The sequence below is a fragment of the Sugiyamaella lignohabitans genome, chromosome B, assembly GCF_001640025.1.
Source record: "Sugiyamaella lignohabitans strain CBS 10342 chromosome B, complete sequence".
Taxonomy (NCBI): domain Eukaryota; kingdom Fungi; phylum Ascomycota; class Dipodascomycetes; order Dipodascales; family Trichomonascaceae; genus Sugiyamaella; species Sugiyamaella lignohabitans.
This window is the reverse complement of record NC_031674.1, coordinates 561,648-579,682: the sequence shown is the minus strand read 5'-3', so window position 1 is coordinate 579,682 and position 18,035 is coordinate 561,648. Positions and strand designations below refer to the sequence as shown.

The 18,035-nt window shown below is 42.1% G+C and overlaps 8 protein-coding genes and 2 non-coding genes across 10 annotated transcripts; 2 read left to right on the top strand and 8 right to left on the bottom strand.

Annotated features, from left to right (window-relative positions):
* Nucleotides 1-203: 203 nt before the first annotated feature.
* Nucleotides 204-1,085, bottom strand: AGC1 (Agc1p; the record flags this gene model as incomplete). The annotated part of the gene is made up of 1 exon (XM_018879101.1): nucleotides 204-1,085. One exon carries the CDS (start codon nucleotides 1,083-1,085, stop codon nucleotides 204-206), a length of 882 nt encoding a protein of 293 aa, XP_018737049.1.
* Nucleotides 1,086-2,085: 1,000 nt separating this feature from the next.
* On the bottom strand, nucleotides 2,086-3,723 carry HXT6 (hexose transporter HXT6; the record flags this gene model as incomplete). Its single annotated transcript, XM_018879100.1, has 1 exon — nucleotides 2,086-3,723. The coding sequence occupies one exon, from the start codon at nucleotides 3,721-3,723 to the stop codon at nucleotides 2,086-2,088; it is 1,638 nt and encodes a 545-aa protein (XP_018737048.1).
* Nucleotides 3,724-5,249: 1,526 nt separating this feature from the next.
* On the bottom strand, nucleotides 5,250-6,377 carry ERG6 (sterol 24-C-methyltransferase; the record flags this gene model as incomplete). Its single annotated transcript, XM_018879099.1, has 1 exon — nucleotides 5,250-6,377. One exon carries the CDS (start codon nucleotides 6,375-6,377, stop codon nucleotides 5,250-5,252), a length of 1,128 nt encoding a protein of 375 aa, XP_018737047.1.
* Nucleotides 6,378-7,279: 902 nt separating this feature from the next.
* On the bottom strand, nucleotides 7,280-8,506 carry CDC50 (aminophospholipid translocase regulatory protein CDC50; the record flags this gene model as incomplete). The annotated part of the gene is made up of 1 exon (XM_018879097.1): nucleotides 7,280-8,506. One exon carries the CDS (start codon nucleotides 8,504-8,506, stop codon nucleotides 7,280-7,282), a length of 1,227 nt encoding a protein of 408 aa, XP_018737046.1.
* Nucleotides 8,507-9,524: 1,018 nt separating this feature from the next.
* AWJ20_2168 lies at nucleotides 9,525-9,616 on the top strand (the record flags this gene model as incomplete). The annotated part of the gene is made up of 1 exon: nucleotides 9,525-9,616. It is a non-coding gene; the product is annotated as a tRNA-Arg (tRNA).
* A 1,195-nt stretch (nucleotides 9,617-10,811) lies between these two features.
* Nucleotides 10,812-10,885, bottom strand: AWJ20_2167 (the record flags this gene model as incomplete). The annotated part of the gene is made up of 1 exon: nucleotides 10,812-10,885. It is a non-coding gene; the product is annotated as a tRNA-Ala (tRNA).
* Nucleotides 10,886-11,473: 588 nt separating this feature from the next.
* SHQ1 (Shq1p) lies at nucleotides 11,474-12,829 on the bottom strand (the record flags this gene model as incomplete). The annotated part of the gene is made up of 1 exon (XM_018879096.1): nucleotides 11,474-12,829. One exon carries the CDS (start codon nucleotides 12,827-12,829, stop codon nucleotides 11,474-11,476), a length of 1,356 nt encoding a protein of 451 aa, XP_018737045.1.
* A 371-nt stretch (nucleotides 12,830-13,200) lies between these two features.
* On the top strand, nucleotides 13,201-14,475 carry DPH1 (Dph1p; the record flags this gene model as incomplete). Its single annotated transcript, XM_018879095.1, has 1 exon — nucleotides 13,201-14,475. One exon carries the CDS (start codon nucleotides 13,201-13,203, stop codon nucleotides 14,473-14,475), a length of 1,275 nt encoding a protein of 424 aa, XP_018737044.1.
* Nucleotides 14,476-14,637: 162 nt separating this feature from the next.
* DET1 (acid phosphatase DET1) lies at nucleotides 14,638-15,219 on the bottom strand (the record flags this gene model as incomplete). Its single annotated transcript, XM_018879094.1, has 1 exon — nucleotides 14,638-15,219. One exon carries the CDS (start codon nucleotides 15,217-15,219, stop codon nucleotides 14,638-14,640), a length of 582 nt encoding a protein of 193 aa, XP_018737043.1.
* A 781-nt stretch (nucleotides 15,220-16,000) lies between these two features.
* Nucleotides 16,001-17,938, bottom strand: COG6 (Cog6p; the record flags this gene model as incomplete). Its single annotated transcript, XM_018879093.1, has 1 exon — nucleotides 16,001-17,938. One exon carries the CDS (start codon nucleotides 17,936-17,938, stop codon nucleotides 16,001-16,003), a length of 1,938 nt encoding a protein of 645 aa, XP_018737042.1.
* Between the last annotated feature and the right edge of the window lie 97 nt (nucleotides 17,939-18,035).

The following is an 18,035-nucleotide window of genomic DNA, read 5'->3' as shown; positions in this document are numbered from 1 at the left end:
CATGGAGCACTGATGCATGCCTCCGGCGGCTGGGGCTCTGCCCCAGACCCCGTGGCTCCTCTCGCTGCGCTCGAGTCGTTCCGTCGACGGTGCCGGCAACTCCTGCGAAGCAGGAGCAACCAGGGTCTGGGGCGGAGCCCCAGCCGCCGGAGGCAGTGGTGAATGCAAACGTCTATTAGGTATTAAATGCGATGTGTGGTGTGTTATGCCTCGATTTCTTCCAAGGCCGGCGGTGGTAGCAGTTCGTCGTTGGTGAACTTGGCAGGTGCCGTGCCGCGGAGACGGTCTGGATTGATGCTTTCGACTATCATCATGGCTAGGGCGCTCGATGGCAGTGAATGTAGCAGTCGGATGTGTAGGCCTTTGAAAAATGCTCGGAAGAAACCGACTTCTTTGATCAGGTTTCTCGCGACTTTAAATACACCTTGTCGGTCGTCAGGTCGGATCCGTGCAATTTCTTCTGAGACAGCCACTTGCTGCCGCGTTTTGATTACGTCAAGGAAATTGGATGCCAGAGCTGCCGATGAACTGGCTGAGGCTGATGCAATACCGTAGTCAATGGTCTTTAACGGCTGGTCCTCTTTACTTAGAAGTTCTTTGGAATATTCGTATGTCGTCCACCATACAACCGAGTGTGGTAGAAATACTGCTACGCCCATCCAGTATCCTCGAAAGAAGCCCTTGATTCCGTCCATCCTGTATATGCTGGATGCTAGGTTCAATGTGCTAATTTTTGGTCCCTGGTGAATCTGCATTCGGGCTTTTAACACTTCCATTGGGGTCCATATGAAACTGCTTGTCAATTGCGACACTGCTCCACTGACTATGTAATTTGCAAGTGCTGCCTCGCCCAAATATGGGGCTAGTTCTCGTTTGGTCTCACGGTATGCTACCATATAAACAGTGAATGCAGGTGCACTCAGCGACAGCGAAGCTCCTAGACCCCTAAAATATGATCGTATTGGCAGAAAGTAACTGAAATTGGTCGATGTCTGTTGTAATGTTCGTATCGTATCCAGAGGATAGAAAACTAGCTTGCTGCCAACGGCACCTAGAACCGAGGCAGCTATAGTTTCTAGCGCCATGTTTTTAGTACGAATGTGCAAAGAAAGTCGAGATTTTTTTAAACGACGGTCCTTTTACTCGTTTCTGGATCCTTGTTTTATAAAAAAATTCCCAGGAAATAGTCGAATAAAGTTAACAAGCGAAACCACGAAAATGAATCGCTCGTGCTCCGTCCAATACCGGTGGTTCGCAGAATCAATGTTAAACCGTTGGCCCGATCGGTTAGATAAAGTGTATGCAGTTTTCTTAATTAATGTACGAGTCACGTCCAAAAACTTAATAAGTGAATATAATTTGATGTTATTGTTAAAAGTGATCTGATGTGGAGATGGTATAAATAATGACTGAATCGTGGAGTTGAAGTACCGGCTCGGCTACAGGCCCCCCTGTCTTATGCTAAGAAAATATTCCGGGACGATTGTTCCAGAATGGGTGCCTTCGACCGATTTCGGAGATGACTAGAGATCGACTCTGGCCGCATCGTTGGGACTAACGGCGCGTGTGGTAAGTGGGTTTTAAACCTTGTGCGGTTGGTTGAATTTAGCGGAAGTGTGACCATCAGATCGTCTGTCAGCCGCACATGCTGGACAGCTGCCCGTTGCTTGTAGTAGTGAAGATGACGAGGGAGGAACAAGATAACTAGAAAACGAGAGGGAAGGGAGTCTTAGTTTATATATCTTCATTTTTGTTGTTCTAGTCCCTCAGGTCCGTTATATATAGCTAGGGACATGTCTAGAGACGCTGTTGTCGTATTATGTACTATTAGGTTAAGCTCTTGAGTAGCTGGACTGGTCTGATGCCAAGATCAGTGACTTTTGGGATATCAGACGGGCACCCTATTTTGTGCTGAAATTGTAAATAATAGCAGTAGAGGTTAGTGAGGATATTAATGAGGCTCGCTGGATGGATCCCGTTTGAGAAAAACTTCTCAGAGTATTTTTAGGAGCTTTTGTTAGGTTCAAATAAATTCTATTAATATGATGCTAGTCTAAGATATGCTATGGGTTTTTTTTTTTCTAATTATACAATGTGTTCATCATGAATGGCATTGGGATGAGTGTCTTTAGGAGCTTCTTCGTTGTATGTACTGGGATCAACGATAGCTGGAGCAACCCATCCGGAAGATCTCCAGGGCATAACACCAGAGACAAACAGTTGGTCGATTTGTTCTAAACTCAAACCTTTAGTCTCATGGACAAAGAAGTAGACAAAGACAATGGCAAACAAATTGCAACCGGCAAAAACAAATCCGTAGTAGAAGTGGATAGCACCGGTGATAAATGGAGTGAAAAATGAGAGAAGGAAATTAGCCAGCCAGTTAGCACCAAGACCTAATGACATACCCTTGGATCTAGTTCTGATGGGGAAAAGTTCACTGACAAGTACAAAGGCACAAGGAGCCCAGGTGGTTGCAAAACAGAAAATGTAGCCACAAGTGACAAAGATCATGGCCTTTCCGACTTGAACATTGGCGTCATTGTCAGATCCATTAGGATAAAGTGCCTTAGCACCCATTGATGCGTAAATGACAAAGAAGATAAACATACCAGCAGCTCCGTATAATAAGACATTACGTCTACCGAATCTCTCAACAAAGTAAAGACCAAAGAATGTAGAACCAAAGTTAACTGCACCAAAGATGATGGATGCCAAGTATGAATTGTTCATACCAATACCCTTGAAAATTGTAGTACCAAAATAGAAGAAGTAGTTAGCACCAACTAATTGTTGCAAAGCAAGAACCATGACACCGACCATAAGTCTATAACCAACACGAGGCTTTCCTGTGATAACTTCAGTCCATTTAGCTTTACCGGCGTTTCTTTCATGTTCAATGGCAGCAGCAACATTAGCGACAGTTTCGACAATAAGAGGATCATTGGGATCACGTCTGTTAATCCAGCACATAATCTTTTGAGCTTCTTCGTTTCTATCCTTACTCATCAAATAACGAGGAGATTCAGGAAGGAAGATGAGGCCAACGATAAGAATGACTGACCAAACAAAGCCCAAAGAAAGTGGAATCTTGTAAGAGGTAGCATCAGGTCTGGTATTAGTGGCGTAACAGACAATATAACCAATAAAGATACCAAGGGTAATCATCAACTGATAAGAAGATACTAAAGTACCACGAATCTCTTGAGGAGCAACTTCAGATTGGAACATGGGGACCAGAACTGCAATAGTACCAACGCCCATACCACCAATGAGACGACCGATCAAAAATTGATACCAAGCATTGTAGGTAGTGACTTGGATAAGAACACCAACAATGTATACACCAGTTCCGACCCAGACACCGATCTTTCTACCGTACATATCACCAAGACGAGACAAGAAAATACCGCCAATACAGGCACCAATGGAGAAGATACCAATTAACAAACCAGAACGGACCTTGGACAAATAATGTACACCGTTGGCATCAGTACTGCCTAACTTTTCTAAAAATACTGGCATATTGACATATCCAGAAATTGTACCTGTATCATAACCAAAAATAAAACCACCCATAGCAGCAAACATGCAAAGCATCGAGACTAAAAAGTAACTCGACAGAGGAGGTTTGGCGGTGACAGGTTTGGGACCATGCGATGAAGCTTCATCATCACTAGGTTGTTCTTTAATTGAGAGTGAGTTATTATCTGGTTCACTCATGACTATTTGATTTCAATCTGATGAATATAAGTTGTTGTGTTTGATTGTATTGTTCGTTGAATGTGATGTAGAATGAAAGACTCATGTTGGTGGATCTGACTATCATATATATAGTAATTTGAAAATTTCATGTTAGATCAAATGTCAGCCAATTATTCGGAGACAGGTTGCCATGAAGTGGTACCTGATACATCTGTGTAACAAACGATCTACGTCATCTGCCGGTTGTGTCCGTCCTGTGCCCCTTGCAACCCCAAATTTTGTACATCTGAAAAACTTTACTGCATATGCAAGAAAACTTCCTAAATTGGGTAGGTCAGGTTATTCCGTGTGCCAGTTTTTGGCTAATCCTCATCGTTAGCGTACCTTTTAACAAAGAAAAGTGTCGATCCATGCTGTAGATCATGCACCACCTGCATGGAACTGCTAGTAATAGGCATGGGCGTTGAGGTAGGTTGTTTGTATAGTATTATCAAAGTTGAATTTAAACATTTAAACATGGAGTAATAAGTGTGATACCCAGTAAGTTAGTACTTGTTGCCTAAGCAGTTTCATGATATAAAACATTGACGTTCTTAATTGTGGGTAGTAGTCGGCCTCTCGATCTTGGCACACCAACTACCTAGACTGTGGTTTTCCGAGTTCCGCCAAGTGTGGAAATGTAACCTGCCCAGCGCCGATCTGCCGTGCAGTGCATATCAGGCCAAGTTTTTCCGGAATGGAGACCCTTTTCCTTCAGGTTGGGCCCACCAATCTCAGCCAAGTGGCATGTCTATTTTCCACATTTGATCGTAAAAGTAAATTATAAACGTAAGAAAATAAAACAAAATTATATTTTTTGTTTCAGTTTTTTGATTGGAGCTGGGGATGATATCAGTCACAATAAACGTGGCACTCACAGTTTAACTGTGGTTATAGAGTAGAAAGGTCACGAAGAATTTTAAAACAGCACAGCATCCGTGGGGAGAAACTGGGGAGAAAATTTTAGTATTGCTAGTTGTTATTGTTTGTGTACCCTTGGAATGAAACTGGATTCACGAAGGTATGACATACTATGTAACAACGGGCCATGTGATTGTCCTCATCAATTTTTCCGGTCCTTGCATAAGGTAGTGAAAAAACCAGGCGCGGCGGGACCAGCATCTGCCGTGCCGAGATCCCATGCGCCCCCACACGCATGCCACGAGAAAAACGCGGGTGGCAGAATTTGGTTCGCCTGGGGCTCGACCCCGGACTAGGGACCCCTGTGTAACAGGGGACCCAGAGGCCGTTAACAGGGGACATCTCTGGGGTCAAACAGGAGTCATGGCAGGGGGGCATAGCAGGGGATGGGATCATGATCGGGGACATAGCAGGACACATAGCAGGGGACACAGTAGTGACATTGCCAAGATCCACATAAACCCCAAAAAAAGAGTCCTAGCTCCGGTAATCACAAGCAACCCCCCTCTGTTTTCACAAAAAACAATATGGTCATTATTATCGTATTAGTTGCAATATTAGTAGTATACAAGGATATCATGCATTTATTCTGCCTTCTTGCAGACGTAGAGCATCATGGGAGTGAAAAGACCCTCCTTAGCACCATTGACCAGGTGGACAGCAGCCTCCTCGAGAGCAATGGTAACCTTTTTAGATCCCTTGGGGGCAACACCGACCTTTTCTAACAAGCCAGTAGCCTCCATGGTAAACATACGGCCAAACTTGGAGGTACGGCAGAAGGTGAAGAAATCACCCAAGGTTTGGATGTATTTCCAGTCACCAGTCAAAGGATAGTACCAAGGGATCTTGTCACCGACATCAGCCATGTCTTGTTGGTGAACAATCTCGAAACCGACCTTCTTCAAAGCAGCCTCAGCGACCTCGGACTTGAACATCTTGGGAATACCATCACCAATCTCAATACCGTAGGCAATCTCACGGTGACGAGCGTTGCTCTCATCATAATTGTCAGTCAAAACCCACTCGTAAACACCAAAAGTTCCACCAGGCTTCAAGACACGGTAAATCTCACCATAAACACCAGCCAAATCAGGAGCATGGACAGTGGCCTCAATAGCATAAACAGCATCGAATGAGTTGTCGGGGAAATCCATTTGCATGAAATCACCCTTGACAAAAGACAACTTGTTCTCAAGGCCAAACTTCTTGGCATAAGCATTACCACGAGAAATCTGATAATCATTGTTATTCAAACCAACAACTTCAGCACCAGTGAAACGGTGAATCTCTCTAGCGGGACCTCCGACACCACAACCAACATCAAGAACCTTCATGTTCTCGTTGATGCCCATTTTCAAGGCCAAATAGTGCTCGTGACGAGCAGTAGCTTGCTTGAAAGCCTCACCTGGGTAGTATCTAGAAAAGTGGAAAGAAGAACCCCATCCATACTCGTAAAAATCAGTCACCAAGTTGTAGTAGTGCTTGGTTAAACTAGAGTAATCGTCCAGACGAGCTTGTTTGTCCTCTTCAGTCTCTTCCTTGGGACCCTTGTTATCCCAGTGCTTGAAGTAACCATCAACAGCAGCTTGTTGAGCATCACGGTTCTTAGAGAGAACTGCCGTGAAACCACCACGTTCACCAGATCCGTGCATGGCCTTGGCAAATTCGGCATCAGCCTTAAAGTCCTTGGGTGCGAGTTTAGCAGTAGACATTTTTGTGTTGGTTATTTTAAATTTTTGTGACAAGTTGTTGAACAAGTTGTATTAATCCAAGCTACTACGTAGTCCAAAAAAAAATCTGACAGGAATATGGAAAAATATCTCGAAGTTGAGTTCGGATTTCTTTCGTGTCTGCTGGATCAGGAATGCTTGAAATTAACGTGCCTATTTGTAGTTAAAGCCTGGCGATTTAGGGGTGGAAATTTCGTCCCAATTAGGACACGCCGCTCGCGAGGAATACGACGACTGCCAAACGACGAATACGCAGCTATCAGTGTGAAGATCGGCGACGGTACCTTCCCAAAACCGTCCGAGGTATATATCCGGCTGCAGATAGCTCAGGGGTAATATAATCCCCACACTTTCACTGGTTCTCGTTCTGCTCGTTTTTCCACGACACAGCCTTGGAATTTGGGCCCTGTCTCAAGGTTTGTGGTCGAGTTTGTGCCTCCGGCGGCTGGGGCTCCGCCCCAGACCCCGTGGCTCCTCTCGCTGCGCTCGAGTCGTTACGTCTGGATCCGGTCGTGTTTCTCGGTCGTGACTACCCATATTGAACTGGTGAATGAGGTTAAAATGAACGATCTGGCAGAGAATAAGAGCACGAAAGAATAATGGGATGTTCTATCTTGTTTTCTGCTCAATGAACTTTTCCCTAAGTTCTCAAGAATTGTTTTGGCAAGAATCTCTGAGGTTCAGATGGGCAAGTATGACCACATGAACGCAAGATACTTCAAAGGACGTGAGGTAAAAGTAGTCCATAGTTGACCGATATCATTCTTTCCGTGGATGAGCTGGCCGACTCGAGCGCAGCGAGAGGAGCAGCCAGGGTCTGGGGCGGAGCCCCAGCCGCCGGAGGCATGGTGGGCCCGACTGTAAATTGCATAATATTAGACTACTTAAATATGTCTTCTTTGCTGAAGATTGCCTTGGTCTGTTCCAGTGGCCTGGCCAGCAGCAGCAGGCTCCTGGTTCCACGACAAGTAAGAATGGTCGCCCAGCTTACGGGGCTTGATAAGGTGCTTGATGAGGAACAGGATGCCAAGGACAAAACAGAGACCAGCAACGCACAGATACGCGATGCCAAGGAATGGATTCCGTCCTCCGATGACTGTACGAGTAGACAGCACCAGTGACTTGGATCCATTGAATTCAAGAACTTCAAAATTGAGACCGATAGCAACTTGATAAGTACCTGTTCCTAGAGGAGCTGTGTCATTTCTGAGGGCCAATTTAGAGAAGGTGGGCAAACCAGCAGTTCTCATCCAGTTTTGGAACGATTCCCAAGTAGAGATATCAGGAATAGGAGTGTCGTCGTTGTATCCATTTGGATAACGTTTGATCCAGTTTGGTGGGGGGACAACCTCATCGTTCTTATACTGAGACTTCTTAAATCTGTTACGATCAGTAGACCAGGCGATACCAATATCAGTCATAACATAAGTTTCATTATCACGACTGGATCCGGCTGCATTAAGAAGAACAGGAGAAGAGAACGAATCGTTAAACCACGAGTTAGCAATCAAACCACATGGATAATAGGGTCTTCCATCAGGGGCCAACGTCAAAGGTTTACAGTCATCAGGACTCTTGAGTGAGCTGGCACTAACAGCCTTGCCGTTCAACTGGTCCTCGTTGAATGATTGAACATAACGACGATGGTTTTGGAAGAAGTTGGTCAGTCTGTAAAACATGAAAATAGGATTACCCATCTCAGTAGGCACGTCAAACCTCAAAAAGCATGTAGCATTGTCCGCTCCAGGAGTGGTATCATGATTGACTTGTAGCTTCCATTGAGGAGGATTGGCTGGTTGCTTACCGCCACTAAAGGTCTGCGAAGATACAAATCTACTTGGAATGTTCGCGAAATTGTCCGTAGGAGCTTGTTGAGAACAATAACTGTAATCAATGACTATTTCCTGTACTTGATTGCTCGCGTATAGTAGTAAACCACCAATAGGAGCAAAAATAATAGCAATACAGAAAAATAGGGGCAGCACTGTCTTAGGAGTTAAAATAGGCTGCCATGCTTTAAGACGTTGCTGTCTAAATGCTGTATTAGGGGGTCTTCGAGACTTTTGTTTAGTCTCAACGGGACGGTCGATCGAATCTGTATCTGAGTCCATCTTGACGTCCGAAAATGACTGTGTATCTGTCTAAGTGAATGTGAAAGTAGATCGAGTCTAAGATATGTCTAGAATATGAGTCCAGATCGTGTTGTCCAAAAATTGCGTTGTTATTATGTACAGCCAGGCAAATTCGGTCAATCTTCTAACGCGAAAGCTCAAACCTTGTCTGAAATAACCCACAAATCTTAGTTATTTTCAACGTGTTGGATTTACTAATTTGTTTCGCATTCACTGTGCCAAAGAAGCCTCCAGGTATTTGCAACTCCGAGCGTTCCAAGCTACAGCTCTGGTCAGTGTTGTCAACAACACTTATTCCAACTATATTAAGAGGGTGAGAATGCGGACGTTTTCACTTTCTTCAAAAAGTCAACTGGAAATGTAATATATTCCGAACCTCCAAAATCAAATGCTGATATAAGTTCCAGATCTCAATATGACTCTTAACTGCCGGATGTAATCAACAGAGGGCTACAAACTGTTATTTCAGTGTCGAAAATCGTTTGAGCTCGTGCACCTGCTGTGTCGGTAAGGTATTTTCTCTGTTATATCCGGCTGTATATATTACGAATAGTGGCTATGTCACTGCCCGTGTATAAGCATGATATCTGTCTAGAGATATGGGTAAGGTTTCTAGGGGTGTTAGGCCCGCAGACTAGAAATCTAGGATTAAGACGTCTAGGATTGACGGTAAAAAAAACTGTTTTTAGGGCCAATATCATAATGTTTTTCCGTATTCTTCTTCAATACCACTCACATTGAGTAACTCATACTAAACTGTACAGTTATATATGGTGTCCGAACAAACTCAAGCCAAGGGAAGCATCAGAGAGTAAAATTAGTGCCTGGTCACGTGACTTTGATATCTTTCAAATGTTATTTTTTGTCCGTTCTTAGTGATCGGAGATGCTCAAAATTAACTCTCATATCTACTGAAGACACAAGGGGAATACAAAGGAGCCAATTTTTTTTGTCGGGTTGTCGGAGATATGTTCAGTCGAGGCGGTGGACAACACAAGCCCGAGTAGCGCAATTGGTTAACGCGTTAGACTTCTATGCTTATAACAAGTTGGAATCTGAAGATTGTGAGTTCGACCCTCATCTCGGGTGTGTTTCCTTTTTGCTCGTTAAATATATATCCCAAGTATCTCTTTTATTTTATTTTAATATTCTGTAGAGCCCGGTGGACCGCTAGAATGTTTAAACACTCCTTTTGATATTTTCAGGACGGGAAATCGGTTCTGCCCCTAGACTACCACCGGAGATGTTTAACATCTTTCAAACATGTGGATTCCTAACCTTACACTGTTATATCCAGTCTCCTGGATTGCAACCACTCAGTTCGTAGTTCGGTCGACGAAGCACCTTTGCGTGCTATACTTTATAGCTTCCTGGGGTAAAAAACTATAACCCTCGTTTTTCTCGGAGATTGGAGTGTCACTCCCACTTTGTAAGGTGGCTTCGGATAATGCGTTTTTTTTTTTTGACCATTATTAGCAATTCAGAATCTTTCTCGACCGTGGTATTTCTCTGGGGTTTTGCCTTCACGACTGCTATTATTTAGAAGGGCTACATACATGGGTAGAATATCCAAAATATTCCCAAGTGTCGCCGCTTGACCTCAGAATCTTGTTTCGTACTTTGTTTGAGGTATTTACTGCTCGTTTCAGTCCTTTCGAGCGAGGAACCAGCGTGAGAGGGTTCTCTACTTTCCGGGCTCATAGGTAGGGTTCATTAAAAAAGTTCAGCTACGGCCATATCCAGAGTAAAATAAGATTTCCCGTCCGATCAATCATATTCAAGCCTCTGAGAGCCTTGATCAGTAATGCCGTGGGAGACCAGGCGTGAACAGAAGGTGCTGTAGTTTTTGCTTTTCCACTCTTCATTTTTTGACGAGCTATTTCCCTTTGAATAAATGCTTTGTTAGGGTTTTATCTATTTCGGGTTACATGATAGTAGATGCGGACTCTCCCCATAGGAAGCTTGTAATACAGGAGTTATATTTGAAACATGTAAGGGCGACCGATGAGAAGCACTTCACTGGTTTAGATTAACCTTCAAGTTTTTTTTTTCTTTTTATGAAATCCAGGTTAAATGACCATTTACAGTGCCAAGTATAGTAGAACGAAGAGCCGATCTGATTATAGATTGTGTACTTATATTTGGCCTTCGCAGGTACACTCGAATTTACATCGAAAGAAAGAAGGCAACCTATACAATAAAGCAGAGTTTATTTAATATAGTAATAAAAGATTGCAATTCCGCAAAAAAAAAAACTAAAAATGGTAGCTTTAGAACCAAAAAATGGACGAATCCGGAATTGAACCGGAGACCTCTCGCATGCTAAGCGAGCGCCATAACCAACTAGACTATACGCCCTAGAACTTTCTTTTTGAAGGCATTTGTTTGACTTTGAGAACTCTTTTCATGCCAGTAGCCCGCCGTTACTCAGCCATAAATATCCTTAAAATCATCGAAACATGCCCAATATCGAGCCCCCCTCCACCTTTAGTATCATGGGTTCCACCTTATCAAGTTTGCTCAGACTGCAGTCCTTAAAAATATGCTAATGTGACATCTGAGATAGCTGAAGGTAAAAATGCGAAAAGGCCTCCTAGTAATGTGTAAAAGATGGGATTTGAAATTATTTGAATTGTATTAATTATGTATAGTATAGGACTTTAAAAAAGATTCATTCATTCATTCATTCATTCAAAAAAAAAAAAAGAGAATGCACAACCACCTGGTGAAACAATGTAGTTGACATTTTGAATAAAAAATATCAAGAGAATATATAGAACACAACAATAACACTGTTACAATACAGCTGTACATTGTATACCAACATAGAGCGCATTCTAGTTTGTCCATGTACAGGTTTTAGTTTTCATTTTGTTAGCTCACTAGAGAGAGCCAAAATCCCCAGTATGATAGGTAATAACAAATATATATAAGAATAAATAAAAGCTAATCAACTTGATCCATGTCTTGATCAGCCAAGGCTTCTTTTGCAGCTTCCTCGTATTCCAACAGATCAAAGCCCATTGACTCTTTGCTAATGGTGGTTTTATGAACTTCATGTGCCAAGCTCCGAATAACATTCTCTGAGCTGTATTGGATCCATACTGCATAATCTTCCAACAGAATCTGGTTATAGACATTGTAAAGGTCAATATCAAACATCAGGACTAGTTTTGCCAACTCTTTGAGTACAGCTCGCTTACCTCGCTTTAAAACATGATAAACGTCATTCCACACAGCGAGACTCAGAGCCCAAGACCTATACAGAGGATAACACAGCGATCGCCTGGTACAACCTATCATTATATCCTGCACAGATGCAAAACTATTATCCAAGCAACTAATAAGTGGTGACAACTTTCCTATAGTCCATGCTGATTCAACAGTACTATCACCCATATTAATTCTTTTATCATAACAGCTACCAAAGAGGAGCGAAACAAGTCCGATATAAGTTTGCTTTTCTGAATCTAATAAATATGTCTTTTTTGACAATCGGGCCAGTCTATCACTTTCTTGACTCGTCAACGAGTCATCTGAAGTTTCCGTCCAACTAATAATTTCCTCTATCATCGGGTTATCAAACAGATCAGATAGATAATAGTCCGGGTCGAATTTTTCGATCTCTAGTTCGGTTCGCTCTTTAGCCCTCTCACTAGGAGAAAGTTTATCCGGATCAGATAGGTCATTAATGTCATTTCCATTCATCACCGACATAGACATCAGTCCCGAATATCCATTATCAAAACCGTATTTGTTTGCCATTACCGCCTTTTGATCCTCGGAATCTGTCAAAGGTGCGGGAATAGTCTGTTCAATCTCCCAGTCGAATTCCTCACCTAATGAACTTAACTTTGTATTTGCATTCTTCTCATCCAGCTCTTGAGTGGCTGAAGCAATTTCATTGCTTGAATCACCTACACTGAGATCGCCATTTCCAGATTTTCCACCCTCTGTATCAATTTCCTCAATGGTTGGCTTTGCAGCACGGGTTGTCTCCTCATTCTTCCTTGCCAGAAGCTTAGTGATCATATCCAAATCTTCAAAATGTTCACCTTTCACTTCTTTTGGAAGTTTTACTGATACCATTGAAGTTTTCAAGTCATAGTTAGCACTCGATCTATCATCATCATCAATAATTTTTCCAGGAAATCTCAGTCTCAAATAATATGGATGTAGCGAAAAAATAAACACATTCTCGTCCACAACAAACTCAATATTCTGAGCCTTGATATACGGAGCCTTTATTTTAATGTAGATGAATTCATCATCTTGATCAACAGAAAATTGAGGAGTTATCATCTCTTTAGATAACCATCAAACATCCAACATGTACGCAGGGCAGAACGATGGTCGAGAAATTTAGCAGATCATCCAAGATCACAGCTGCAGTCGCAGATGCAGAACCCAACCATTTGTGATGGAAATGTGATGGAACTCGAGGTATAATAGTCCTTTGTTATTTCTAAGCTCAATTCCTTCAGCTCAAGAAGACTAGTCAACTCTTGAAAAAACCAGTCGGCTATGAATCCTTGGAGTATAGCCCAGTTGCTGATAAAATTGTTGAAACCGATAGAGGTTAGGGTATTTATTATCTTTAAAAATATGAAATATTTCATGCACAGCTGATTTCAGATCCAAGATTTAGTTTTGTCAGCTTCTGAAATTCAACTATGAGTGAACAGATTGGCGAGACTGTACCAGTCGCTCCCAGGAGAAAATTTGTGGGCAGGAAAAAAGCTACAGCTGATGCAGAGAGAAATGGAAACAGCAATATCGAGGATATTGGAGCTGGATCACTGACACAATCTAAAAGGGGTCCTGTGAGGACTGTGAACAGAATTCCTGATGACATCTTGAATGATGAAGAGTTGAACCAGGCAATTAAAATTCTTCCAAAAAACTATAACTTTGAAATTCACAAAACTATTTGGCACATCAGAAAATCTAATGCAAAGAGAGTGGCATTACAAATGCCAGAGGGGCTCTTACTATACTCGTGTATTATTTCAGATATTTTGGAACAATTCTGCGGTGTGGAGACTGTCATAATGGGCGATGTTACTTATGGAGCCTGTTGTATAGATGACTTTACGGCTCTGTCATTGAACTGCGACTTTTTAGTTCACTATGCTCACTCATGTTTAGTACCAGTGGATGTTACTAGAATGAAGGTACTATATGTGTTTGTGACTATTGATATTGACAAGACACATTTAATAGCCACTTTGGGCAAAAACTTTGCTCCATCAAGCCGTTTGGCTTTGGTTGGAACTATTCAATTCAACCCTACCTTGCATGCTATTCATGACGACTTACTGACAAAACATCAAATAATTACCTCTACTCCTCAGGCGATGCCGTTATCAAAGGGTGAGGTCTTAGGATGTACTTCTGCACGCCTCTCTTCCAAGGAAATTGATGCTATTGTTTATATCGGTGATGGAAGATTCCATTTAGAGAGCGCCATGATTCATAACCCTGAGATTCCAGCTTACAAATATGATCCATATAACAGAGAGTTCACGATCGAGACATTTGATCACGAAGAAATGCATTCAATTAGAAGGGCAGCTATCAAGGAAGCTAAAAATGCAAAGAAAGTAGGAATCATCCTTGGTGCACTGGGTCGACAGGGAAATATGGGAACCTTAGATCTCATCGAGAAAGGATTTAAAGAGAAAAATATTGAGACAGTATTGGTTCTATTGTCAGAGATCTTCCCTGGAAAGCTCGCTCAGTTTGATGATGTGGATTGTTGGATCCAAGTGGCATGCCCACGATTATCAATTGACTGGGGTTACGCATTCCCTCGACCACTGCTGACCCCCTACGAAGCCATGGTGAGTCTTGAAAAAGACCAACCATGGGACAAGGCCTATCCAATGGACTACTATTCGAAAGATGGATATGGTCGAGGTAAAATCCCCCAAAGAATTGTTGCATGATAATCTTAAGTCCTCATTTCGTTGATTGTATTATCATCTATTTATTAATTGACATTATATTTCGTTCCCTTCAATTGTAGCTTAAATTGCTCTCACAATACCAATACATAATCTATGCTAATGATACATAAGTTTCATTAGTATATAGGACATCACTAGTCACTAGTGTTGATCAATTGTCTTCTCATGATCGTTCTGATGATAAGAAGGGCCAGGCGAGTCCTGTCTAGCAGATTTATACTCTTCCATTATTTGCTTTTCTTTAGCAGCGATTTTCTTAATATCAATAAGAGAAATATTGTTGTTTGAGGCTATCTCCAGCTCCTCTATTTCGCCACCATCACTTGCCTCTCGGACATCCTCTTCGTCAGTATCATCCCATGTCCGTAGTCGAGTCATTAGTGTATACCTCTTCTTTACTGGACATAGGTCCATCTGTAAGAATTGACAGTGGCGTACATTTCGCAATGACTCAAATTTCTCGTATGACCATCCATACCATTTCATTAGAAATACTCGCGCCCAGATACCGTGGGAGACTAGAACTAGGACTTCTGGAAAATGTGGTTGGTTGAATTGACGAAAGAGTGACTCGTTAAATCCTGCACATCGATCGTATACATCAGCAGCAGACTCTCCGTTTGGAATTCGGAAAAAGAAGTGACCATATCTCGCTCTAGCAGTCCAGATACGTTGCATCTCTTCAGAATCGCCTTGAAAATTACCGAAATCTTGTTCTCTCATGCGGGGTTCTTCATGAACTTCAAAATCAATACCTTGCTTCTTAAGAACAGACGAAATTCCTTCGGTTGTTTGTCTGGCTCTCTTATAAGGAGACGTGAAAAGTGCCACTCGCTCATTCTCCTGAACACACGATGCTAACCTCTCTCCAGCTATGAGTGCCTGTTGGTGTCCTCTTTCTGTTAGGGCCACTTTATGATTTGCAACCACTCTGTTGACGGATTTATCTTGATTAGCCTCCGACTCGCCATGGCGAACTATGATTATTAACTACAATTAAAGTTAGAATCGAAAAGCCACCATTATACAGACAAATGAGGAAAATGACAACATGTTTATGATAACACTGTTATCATAAACTGCAGGATACATAATGTCACATCTTTGTACTTACTCTTGGTTTTCCCATAATTAAATTAAATTACTCTTCAGTTTAATATATCGACGAGTCATTTATCCAGCGAAAGAAAAGGCCCCCAATACGATTTAGCAGACTTGAAACCCGTTTTCGTAGTATCAGATATGTACAATGATAAATAGACAATGAGGCCCGACCCCCGATTCTCGACAAGACATTACTAACCACCTGCAGCAAACACAGCCGTGTATTTATCGTGGGCCGATATTGAAGGCCCTGCATGAAACTTGCATCGACATCCGATCCTACGACGCACTTTGCTGTGAACTTTTTGTTAAGTTCAATTATGCTTTACCGAGGAAAAATCACTTTATAAGGGGAAGGGTGGGAGAAGTCGCCGGAGGCAAAAACGAATAAGTCTAACCTCTATTCTATTGCTAATAAAGTTTTAACTTCGGAAACTGATCTTGGCATAAGCACAGCAGCTTCCTCGCCATACAGCTCATCGAGACATTGTTTAATTTGTTGAAATATGTCAACAAATCTCTGTGATGCACGCAGAGTAATTGATGAAGAGAGTCGGGGTGAAGATAACCGATGCAAGAGAACACTTGACTCCATGTTTGCGGCTGGGAGGAAGTTGTCAAGAGAAGCTGCTAACTCTTGAATAAGTTGTGTATTGCCAGAAATCTTTTCTCTGTTAAGGGTTTTGTCAGCGTTCAGAATTGAATTAACCCCTGACGATGACAGGAATTTGTAATACTGACTGTCTTCGAGAACCTCAGCCAGTTCATCGGTACGGTTATTCATTTGATCGATCTTGTATTGTACGAATGGAAACAGTGACAAGGTCGACTTAGTTGCATCGAAGCAGTTTATGACAAAAATCTCTGAGTCAACCGAGGGCAGACTTTCAGATACACGGTTACACAATTCGAGATAAGGCTCAATTAGGTCGTGGAGAGTCTGCTTGAATTGGTTTGATGGTGGCGAAGTAAAGTTAATACTGGCTTCATACGAGGAAAGAATGGCTTTAGCATCTGCTAGGGCATCGCTGAAAAACTCCGGAGGTTGTAGATCGCGCAGGAGAGAAGACCCTGGTCGAGTAACAGCACCCAAACCATCTTTTTGGGAGGCAATTTTGTTTTGAAGACATTGACTAAACTGTCGAGAACATGCTTCTTCAAGCCGAGAGATTGCTGTCATTATAGCCGAAGATTCGTTGCTGAAAATCTTTATAAATATAGAATAGTAGAAGTTTAACACGTTGCCAACTTTGTAAATATCGACAAGATTATCTTCAGTTGAAATTACTTGTTCTATTCTCAGTCTCAGTGGTTTGACCAGAGATGTCGTTGCTTTATCAATTTTTTGTAGTAGTGTTTTCTTATCATCCAGTAGTAACGTCTCGAGGATTTCTTGTTCACCCACAATTGCCGAGTGAATCCATGCCATTATGTCTCCCACATATCGCAGAATATCGTATGCATAAAAGTCGATAGGTTTCGATGTCGAGGTTTCCACAGTTAATGCTTTAATAAATTCGTTAGTTAGGTTCTTTTGTCGAGTATCGATAAGACCATTCAAGGCACTATCAAACAGATTTGGTCGTTCGCTTGAGAGAATTGTCAAATATCTTCTTAGCGACTTGCTGATTTGTAGATACTGTCCCGAGACCATTTTCTTGAACTCGTTTTCAACAGCAATTAAAATTCTCTCGTATCCCTTATCAAGATGTGCCGACATCTGGCCCATGATTTCCATTCCTGTTTGAGAAGTATCATCTGCTGACAGGAGAACTTGACAATCATTATGAATATGATTGACTTTTTGTAAAACCTGAAAGAATTGCTCAACTTCGTCGGCTCCGCTAGCCAGTAGACCGTTATTAAGGATGTCCAATTCTTGATCCGTGAGAACAAAATTATTTTCATACGCTTCCAGTAAGCGTTTTTTTATGCTAATGGTTTCTTCGCTACTGCGCAATTCTTCTGCCTGCTTTTGAATCAGCAAAGTATCTTTCGTAGCCTGGCTAACAACTTTCTCCATATGGTTATATTGGTTGTTAAGCTCTTGTATGGAATCACCCAGACTACTTAATTTTTGATGCAATTTTGTGAAATCTTTTAAAATAGTACTACCAGATTTTAATACCGATGTCTCAATATTCGACCGCAATTGACGACGATTCTCAGCAGTATTCTCTTCCATCTTAGTGTCAAGCACAGACAGTGCTTGCCGTAATGAAGGATCATTGTAAGAGGTAGAAAGAATGTTGGTAATTAATTGTGAAATAGCATTATCTGGATTAGCACCACTAGATACATCCTCTTTGCCACTAAGAAGCTCCAAGCTAACCGACATTGTCAACAAGATCTCTTCCTATCTCCATGAATACCTGAATCCACGCGGTCGCCGTTGAGCATTGAGGTGTACATGTTACAAGTCAACATGTAGCCGC